Here is a 10,070-nt window from a genome sequence, read left to right as displayed (position 1 = left end):
ATTGCTGAATTTTATGAAATTTGACGCAGACGGTAGGGATAGTTAAAACAAAAAATCTCTGTTAAAAGTGCAGTGACCCCCTTTTTGTATTTGTGTTTTATGATGACAATACGTAGATGAACATATTTGAGCAGTTTCGCAGAATTCTTTTTGACAGATTAAAAAAAAAATATTTATGTGGTTACAATAGTAAAAAATGACGTTTTTTGGGGTGACATAAAAATTATAAAAAATAAATTTCTTAAAATTTTACTTGTGTACTCCATTTTATTGGTAGTGTGTGGGTTAATTAAATGGTATATGATGTATCTTAGCTTATATAATATTTACATGTTGCCATTTTAATACGTTATTAATCAATTTTACGCAATTAGAGATTTTTCAGTTTTATTGAAAAAGTACATTATAATAATGTATATAATTATATAATGGTGAATAAAATCAAAACAAGGCCGGTGACCCTATGTTTTTATTTAATTTTTCATATAGTATTTGTATATATATCTTAAATATAAATTTTGTACAAAATCTATTTGATGGAAAAAAAATCAGCAAAACTGCAGCAACACCCCTTAATTAAAGCTCGTGCATTTTGCGTGTATTTCGTGATACAGATGAAGTGATTTACGTGATATTAAAAAGTAAAAGTGCATTTATTGATGTTCCTCGCGCATTATGTGCTACACACGTGCATTACATAATATATCAAACAAGTATTTTATGATTTTCCACATGCATTGTGTGACATTTCTCATGACTTATTCAATATTTCCGCATTCAATATTTCCGCATGCATTTCATGCTGCAGGAGTGCTGGATATTGGAGTGCAAGATTACGAAGCACAAACTGAGCACTGTCATGCTGATCACGCATTACCGTATAACCCTCGGATATAAATGTCAGGGTTCGCACAAAGACTCTCCATGTGAGTTGATGGACTATGTGTTTATTTGTTTGTCGTAAGCTTAAAGTCCTTCAAAACAATATTGATATTATTCGTTTACTTTTGCTTTATTTTTGAAGAAGCCATTGTCTTAACACCGACATGGTTCTACGTATTTTGTAGTTTTATTTCCCAAATTCAGAAATAATTGCATTTGGACTTTGTCTTAGATGTTAAGATCAAGTATTGAAATCAAACACACGTCTTATTTTCCCCCCAAAAGTGGATACGTGCAAATAGACAGACAGACAGAGACAGGCTGGGAGGCAGGCAGACAGACAAACAGACGGACGGACAAAAGGAAGGAGAGTCGGACAGACAGACAGACGGACTCTGTTTTTATAGACAGAGAGGCTGGTAACCCCTTTACTTTGTTTCAATAGTACAATAATCATAATAATATTATTAATAACAGCAAATAACAATGATCATCATCATAGCCATCACTATCATCAGAAAGAACGACAGGCAGGTGATTCCAGAATAGTCAAACTTACTGTGTACGGTCGGAGAGACGGACAGCATAGGTACGATATGACAAACGGACAGACAGACATGCAGGCAGACATGGTGATTCTAGTATATCCTCCTATACTTTGTATCAGGTATAAAATAATATAATCATTAATCATAATACAGTGCAACCTCTGAACAGCGGTAAGTCAAGGGAAATTGCCAATGTGTATTTATAATACATTCGCAATACATGTTTTTTTACATGTATTATTCGCCAATGTTTGATGTTATCCTTACCATATACAGTGAACCTACCCTGTCATTTTCAATTCACTAAACAAGGAAAGGCTTTGTTGATTGAACATATATGTTGCAAATTGCTGACCCTTGGGGAACAGGTGTGCATGCTTTTTCTATGCAGTTTCTTACTCCATTCTTTGAGGGGAATGACCTAGGTTCAAATATGGGGAAGGTGGATAGTTGGCATACTGCAGGTATGGAACCAAGGTGGCGAAAACCAAGATGGTGCCCATTAGACGTTGTTGTTTTTGATCTTCATTTCTTCGTGTAACAATTGTAAGTATTCAGTGCCAATAGTTTTATTTGTAAATGTTTAAAAAATAAATATACACTCACAGAGCTTTCAGATATGACCATAAACGAGGTCAGCAAACGGCAAGTCAGTGTCATTTAAGTTTAGCAATTTAATACAACAACAATTAAACAGTAATTTAGGCATACATGTAAACCTTTACATAAGGTTACCTTGTCCACAAAGATCAGTATCTGCGATATCATAGTTATTTAATTGGCATGCATAACACAATGTCTATTTTGTTACAGCACTTTATAGAACTAGAACCGTTCTCATTGTTTTGCTGATGGTACAAAAAGCGCCGTCTCTACATCATTAGCTGGTGTTGTCTTCACCATCTTTCTGCATGTCGTCGCCCTCTGTCTGTTTATCAACTGACGATCGTCTGGAAAATGAACCTTCTTCAGGGTATTGCGTAAAACGACGAATTGAGCCTGTATCTGGGGAAACGGGTCTTAATGCATATGCGTAACGTATCGTCCCAGATAAGCCTGTGCAGTACTTCACAGGCAGATCTGAGACGACAATTTATGCCCATGCAGTAAGTCCTGTTTTACCAGAGGGAGACTAAAATATGTAGAATTGCACGCTTTAATAAATAATAATATGTTTATGTTAAAAACTAATTTTGGTCAGAACATGATCGTACACTAAAAAGTGCCTCATAAAGAAATAATTGTACATTGTATTCACTAACTTTATCATATAATTTTCGTTTTCATTTAATTTCTCTGAAATTAATGAATATACGAGTGCATTATTTATTTAAAATGTGTGTCTATCTAACAAAGTCTGTGAGAATTGTGTGCGTGTTTGATATAGTCCATTAATATGTTTTACCATGAACGTCAAAGAGTTCTTACAGAGTTTTACAGAGTTTTACTTCACTATCATTTCCGATTAATTTAATTTGAGGTTATAAGATGGAAGAATACAATACTATTGAATTATAACTTTCCACCATTGAACTGTATACTATAAAGACCATACTTTGTTTAAAACAAGAGCACCTCCTAGCGGGTGCAGACCGCTCATCTATTTTTATTTTTAAAGGTGAAGGGACCTATCTCAATACTTCAATCAAAACGGAGGGAGGGTGGGGATAGAGAGGGTGTATAGCGAGGTGGTGTGGTCATTTATTACATTATCTTTCAAAAAAGAAATTTAAAAAAAAATTGGGGGGGGGGGGGCGGGGGAATTCTTGGGGGGGATGGTTGGACAGCCTTTCAAAAATAAAATAATAAAAATAAATAACGTGGTGAGCTTTTGTGATCGCCTTTTGTCCGTCGTGCGTTGTCCGTTGTGCGGCGTCGACATTTGCCTTGTTAACTCTCTAGAGGCCACATTTATTGTCCAATCTTCATGAAATTCGGTCAGAAGATTGGTCTCAATGATATCTTGTATGAGTTCGAAAATGGGGCGGGGCATTTTTCCTTATATGGCTATAGTAAAATCTTGTTAACACTCTAGAGGCCACATTTATTGTCCAATCTTCATGAAACTTGGTCAGAAAATTCATCCCAATAATATCTTGGACGAGTTTGAAAATGATGCCAGGTTGGTTGAAAAACATGGCAGCCAGGGGGCGGGGGCATTTTTCCTTATATGGCTATAGTAAAACCTTGTTAATACTCTAGAGGCCACATTTATTATCCAATCTTCACGAAATATGGTCAGAAGATTTGTCTTATTGATATGTTGGATGAGTTCGAAAATGGTTACGTTTGCTTGAAAAACATGCTGCCAAGGAGGCGGGGCATTTTTTCTTATATGGCTATATATATTTATAGTAAAATCTTGTTAACACTCTAGGGGACCACATTTATATTCCGATCTTCATGAAACTCGGTCAGAAGATTCATCCCAATAATATCTTGGACGAGTTCAAAAATGATGCCGGTTGGTTGAAAACCATGGCCATCACGGGGGCGGGGCATTTTTCTTTATATGGCTATAGAAAAACCTTGATAACACTCTAGAGGTCACATTTATTTCCGATCATCATGCTAACTTGGTCAGAAGATTTGTCCCAATGATATCTTGGATGAGTTTGAAAATGGTTTTGGTTGCTTTAAAAACATGGCCACCAGGAGCGGGGCATTTTTCCTTATATGGCTATGTATGGCTATTGTAAAACCTTGTCAACACTCTAGAGGCCCACATTTATCTTTGAATTTTCATGAAATTTGGTCAGAAGATTGGTCTCAATGATATCTTGAATGAGTTCGAAAATAATTATGTTTGCTTGAAAAACATGGCTTCCAAGTGGCGGGGCATTTTTTCTTATATGGCTATAGTAAAATCTTGTTAACACTCTAGAGGCCACATTACTGTCCGATCTTCATGAAACTTGGTCAGAAGATTCATCCCTATAATATCTCGGACGAGTTCAAAAATGATGCCGGTTGGTTAAAAAACATGGCTGCTAGGGGCGGGGCATTTTTCCTTATATGGCTATAGCAAAAACCTTATTAACACTGTAGAGGCCACATTTATTTTCCGATCTTCATGAAACTTGGTCAGAAGATTTGTCCCAATAATATCTTGTTATCTCATGTGAGCGACTTTGGGCCTTTCAGGCCCTCTTGTTTTAACCATGTTTCTTTTTTTTTTTTGGGGGGGGGGTTGAGAGGGGGTAATAGTGTGGGGTGTGGTCATTTATTAGATGATCTTTCAAAAATAAGACAAACATGGAAAAAATGGGGGGGGGGGGGGTCTGGGACGGGGCGTGGGGATGGTTTGGGTGGAGTCTATTGTGGTATGTCAGATAAGTGTTAAAGTATGAATCAAATCTGATCATAAATAAAGAAGTTATGGCAATTTTAGCAAAATTTAATGCTTTGACCTTGAGAGTCAAGGTCATTTAAAGGCAATGGTGAAATTCAACTTGCCAGGTACAGTACCCTCATGATAGTAAGAAAGTATTTAAAGTTTGAAAGCAATAGCCTTGATACAACAGAAGTAAAGTGGATCTAAACACAAAATTTAACAAAATATTCCAAGTTTCTAAGTAAAAAAAGGGCCATAATTCCATCAAAATGACACCAGAGTTATTCAACTTGTTGTGTACAGTCCCCTTATGAAAGTAAGCGAGTGTTCCAAGTGTGAAAGCAATAGCTATGATACTTTAGGAGTAAAGTGGACCAAAACACAAAACTTAACCAAATTTTCAATTTTCTAAGTATAAAAGGGGCCATTATTCTGTGAAAATGCCAGTCAGAGTTACATTACTTTGCCTGCACAGTCCCCTTATGATAGTTAGTAAGTGTTGCAAGTATGAAAGCAATAGCTTTTATACTTTAGAAATAAAGTGGACCTAAACACAAAACTTAACAAAATTTTCAATTTTCTAAGTATAAAAAGGGCACATACTTCTGTCAAAATGCCAGCCAGAGTCATCTTACTTTGCCTGCCCAGTCCCCTCATCGTAGTAAGTAAGTGTGCCATGTTTTAATGCAAAGCTTTGATACTTTATGAGAAAAGTGGATCTAAACACAAAACTAAACCGGACGCAGACGCCGACGCTCATGTGATGACAATAGCTCTTTTTTTTTAAATAGATCAGCTAAAAAGGATAAATTTTACACATTGTTATTCGGCGCCAGAAGGCCGTACCTGTGTTTCCGCGGTCGGTCCTGTGACGCTACACCGGAAGGGACGTTGGGGTGGATGGTGGAGCCGAACGCGACGTCGAACGCCATTCGCATCCCCATCCGTTGCCGTTCCTCTTGCATCTTCTGGATCTTTATCTGCGTATAAACATGATAAAACGTGTCTCAATGCATGTGCTGTCCGCTCAGGCTAATAAGGGACGACACTTTCCGCTTCGATTAAATGTATCGTTTATTGGAGATCTCTACTTAGAAAAAATCAAGTTCAGGCGAAAATTGTCGTCCATGATTAGCCTGTGAATACTGCACAGGCTAATCTGGAATGCAGTATTTACGCACATGCATTTAACCCCGTTTTCGCAGAGCGATGCTTGCATAGATTCTGACAAAGATAGTTATTACATCGCAAATATAGTTTATGTCGATAAAAAACCAAAGCTCGTCTTATCAAACGACTTAAGGGTTACCATTTAATTTCTTAAGACGAATTAAAGCTGAGCACCAACATGTATGATAAGATCATTGTAATAATCGAATTAATTTCATGTATATTTTACACGTCATTTCTCGGAACAAGTTAGCCTATAAATCCATTTGTTTTGAGGTAAAATTTGAATTTAATAGATAAGAAAGTATCCGATTCTGAAGTCCATAAAAATCTAGAACAAATATGAAAGGCGGATTAAACAATATTGAGCTTTTTGCCGGTTTACCTTTAGCGTGTCGAGCGATTTCTCCACCTCGTCTTTGCCCTCCTTATTCTTCTCGCTTTCTTCCCGGGCGCGTCTTTCCTTTTCGCGCGCTAGACGCATCGTCTTCTGCTGCGATTGCACCTTTTGTTTCAGCTCTTCGATTTTAATGTCTCGCTCCAATAGGAGCTTATGCTGACAGAATACCAAATCAGGTAGAAACTTGTCTTTACTGGTTTCGCCAAGCTTTTCATAGCAGCTTTCTATAATTGTCTCTAGTTCTTGTACCCGATCAACGAGTAGACTGACCTCTTTTTCGATCTTGTCGATGGTGACGTTGTCCGGAAGTATGTTTTCAAGGTCACCCTGGTCGCTTTCGTCGAGAGACGACAACGGGATCCCTAAATGATTATATTGTGTTTTGAACTGATTGTGAACAAGCCTTATATTATTGGAGAGAAAATTTATAATCGCATGAATCGAATAAAATAACATTTAAAATGTTCGATACAAATGGACAGAAAAATATACTATCATGTATTATGTTTCAAATCACAGGTGGTTAGCGTGAGGCTATGATATTAATTAGTGAAAACATCATTTTGAATAATAAATAATCATATTATAACGAAAAATCAACTTTTATGAGAACAAAAATCACTATCGAATATATAATATTTGATGGTGATTTTTTTTTCAGAAAAGTTTATTTTTCGTTATAATATGTTTATTTATCATTCAAAAATGATGTTTTCACTAATATATATCATAGCCACACGCTAACCACGTGTGTTTCAAATATGTTGTACTTTTCTTGTTACTAGCGCATCACTGAATATTTTTTAGTTAGGTATAGTGGATATTTATTTATATTTAGGCTTACATTTATTTGATTGTTCATAAACTTAATTAATAAATTCGCTGCAGTCTTATTTAATGAAATGTTGGATATCGATTAATCCCAGCAGAACCTTTTGTTCCATCTTTTTTAAATTGAATACTTGTATTGCGTGAATGTGTAAAAGCGTCTAATTTTAACTTAAAAGGCATTCATTTTTCAGTAACAACCCCGCGGCACCCTTGCCTTGCATAAGGCGCCTGTGTATGGCGTACAGCTTGCGACCCGGCATGCTGCCACTGTTCAGGTTGGTATCTATGGTGATCTGGCGGCACAGGAAGTCCTCGACGTTCTTCCGCTGTGCGTTGTTCATGCGAGTCGTGCGCGCGAGCTCCTTCACGTACTCCTTCACTGTCTGCCGGATGTCCCGGTTCACGTCGGATTCCGCTGAAAGATATCACAATAATGTAACATAATGCTTTTTGCGCTAGTTTGTACCCGTTAGGATCTTATTCGCCTTAAGGACCCCTATAATATAGCTACGATGTTGTAACTCCTCTTACTACTCCTCCTCCTTCTCCTCATGCACCGCAATAAACATCACAACCACAATCAGCATCACATAATAAGTTTATTTAAATAGCAGAAATAATTAACAATCAATAATAAGTTACGATAAAATATTCACATGACATATATTGACGCATGTGTTGTGCGTCCCATATGAACGTGTGGCGTTGTTATTTCTTAAACAAAGCCGTCAGTTACTGAACTTTCTAAATCAGTTTACACGCGCGTGCATCCTGCAGCAGACGGCATCGTAATCAGTAATTTAACGCTGCAGCAGACGGTCATTTAATTAGTAAAGTCGGCGTGCACCTTGCATCAGACGGCCGCTAGATCAGTAAACTCGGGCGTAAACACTGCAGCAGACGGCTCCTAGATCAGTAAACGCAGACATGAATGGTGCAGCAGATGGTCCCTAGATCTATAAACTCGGCTGTGAACACTGCAGCAAACGGCCCCTAGATCAGTAAACGCAGACGTGAACACTGCAGCCGACGGCCGCTATAAAAGTAAACTCGGGGCGTGAACCCCGAAGCAGACGGCCGCTAGATCAGTAAACACGGGTGTGAACCCCGAAACAGACGGCCGCTAGATCAGTAAACTCGGGCGTGAACCCCGTAGCAGACGACCACTAGATAAGTAAACTCGGGCGTGAACCCAGTAGCTGATGGCCCCTAGATAAGAAAATTTGGATGTGAACCCCGTAGCACACGGCTGCTATATCAGTAAACTAGGGCTTGAACCCCGTAGCAGATGGCCGCTAGATCAGTATACTCGGGTATGAACCCCGCAGCAAACGGCCTCACCTCTATCCTGCTCCATGAGCTCGGCCTCCTTCTCTCGGAAGTTCTGCACCACCCAGGGGTAGTCCTCGCTCAGGCAGTCCATGAACTTGTCGTACGCTTCCGGTCCGCGCTTGGTCAACATATCCAGCAGGCGCGCCATCTGCCTGTCGTTGTCGATCTCGCTCTGCAAGTAAAATAATACGCTCCTTAGTTTGAGCTCCTTTAAAAATGTATTGTTATGTTTCAGCATGACATTGGTAATTGTCAAATGCAACAGTACCTTTTCCAGCGCCACCTCATTAAAAAAATTTGACAAGAAACCATATATTTTTATTATTCCAAACAAAATTCATGTGCAGTGTGCGCTAATTCTTGAAGTATGACATGAAGCATTTGTTAGTTTATGATATCTAATTGAACGTGTTCAACATTAATGTTCGCCAGTCTTTTTTTATTATTTAATCAACATTGTCACAATTAACATTTCACACGCAGCCGACGCGATTACCCACCTGAATGACCTGGATCATGGACGTGTTGAACACGCCACTCTCTCTCAGTTTCGACAACAGCCCTTCCTCCATGATCACGTTATCGCGCAGGTACCGCTGCCTCTTCAGCAGCAGTTCCCGGTGAATATCGTCCATATCGACTTCCGCTCAGTAATTGGTGAACAATTGTAGCATCGACTTTACCCGCCCTGGTCCGCGTATTTAATTTATAATTCCAGATAATGTATTGTGTTTTTTGTTGTTTTGTATTTCGCTATTACGCGTTCACTGAAGATTATTACAGAGTATAACATCAAACGTCACTTTTATTTTGCTATGGCGTTTTTGTACAATAATTTTACCGAAATATGCTTACGTTTTGTAAATTACAATACAAATTCACGTGTATATCCGTTTAAGCATAGATCGGTCATATATCTTTTCTATAACGTTTGATCAAACAGTATTTTGGTACGATGACAACTATTAAAAAGATTGAGTTGCTAGCATCTTAATAATTGACAAAATGGAAGCTTGAGGTTCACTTCTTTATAATTATGTAGTTTTTGTCAACTACATTTGTACACTATTTTTTTAAGCACGCGTATTCAATAATTCTGACACAGAACTATTCTATTCCGCTTTCGTTGAGACTTATCTGTATATCCTCACACAAGAAGGTCGTGTTTAACTGATGTCCGACAGTTTTTGGAAATCCATGCGTTCAAACAATTTAATTAAAATCCGATCGAATGACCTCCAGAAACAAATTAGAGAAAATACTAGGTTAAATACACAGCGATCATTTTATACAGGCACAGTTAAAGACATTTAAACCCTCAATAATAAGGCATAATCAATTTGTTCGTATACAAAACAAAGATAACGCGAGGCCTATTTTAAAGCAGATGACTTTGGGATTACAGCACGCCACAATGCAATATTGAAATTTGAAACTATGACACGTTATGATAAAGATTTTGCCATCCAGAGATTTTGTTTAGCATTGAGATGACTCGGTTCAACATAGAAAATTGCTGATGTGCTAAATTTCATAACTTTTTCGTGAAGTAAAAAATCATACTGTAGTTCGT

The 10,070-nt window shown here is 37.8% G+C and overlaps 1 protein-coding gene across 1 annotated transcript; it reads right to left on the bottom strand.

Annotated features, from left to right (window-relative positions):
• Positions 1 to 1,983: 1,983 nt before the first annotated feature.
• On the bottom strand, positions 1,984 to 9,372 carry LOC127876430 (DNA ligase 1-like). Its single transcript, XM_052421712.1, has 6 exons — positions 8,998 to 9,372; positions 8,507 to 8,669; positions 7,380 to 7,580; positions 6,320 to 6,696; positions 5,611 to 5,744; positions 1,984 to 2,380 (listed from the first exon to the last, which is right to left on the bottom strand). Exons 1-6 carry the CDS (start codon positions 9,130 to 9,132, stop codon positions 2,311 to 2,313), a joined length of 1,080 nt encoding a protein of 359 aa, XP_052277672.1. The 5' UTR covers positions 9,133 to 9,372; the 3' UTR covers positions 1,984 to 2,310.
• Positions 9,373 to 10,070: the final 698 nt, after the last annotated feature.

Source organism: Dreissena polymorpha, chromosome 4, assembly GCF_020536995.1.
Source record: "Dreissena polymorpha isolate Duluth1 chromosome 4, UMN_Dpol_1.0, whole genome shotgun sequence".
In the NCBI taxonomy this organism is placed as follows: Eukaryota; Metazoa; Mollusca; class Bivalvia; order Myida; family Dreissenidae; genus Dreissena; species Dreissena polymorpha.
Note: the sequence above shows the minus strand (reverse complement) of the source record. Positions and strands in the feature narration are given on the sequence as shown.

What these genes read in the sequence shown, in the direction of transcription:
- LOC127876430 (XM_052421712.1), bottom strand. Translation starts at nt 9,132, where the DNA reads ATGGACGATATTCACCGGGAACTGCTGCTGAAGAGGCAGCGGTACCTG. An exon ending in CCATGATCCAGGTCATTCAG is followed by an intron (nt 8,670 to 8,997) that starts GTGGGTAATCGC and finishes TTTTACTTGCAG; the next exon opens with AGCGAGATCGACAACGACAG. An exon ending in GACCGACCGCGGAAACACAG is followed by an intron (nt 2,381 to 5,610) that starts GTACGGCCTTCT and finishes TTCATTTTCCAG; the next exon opens with ACGATCGTCAGTTGATAAAC.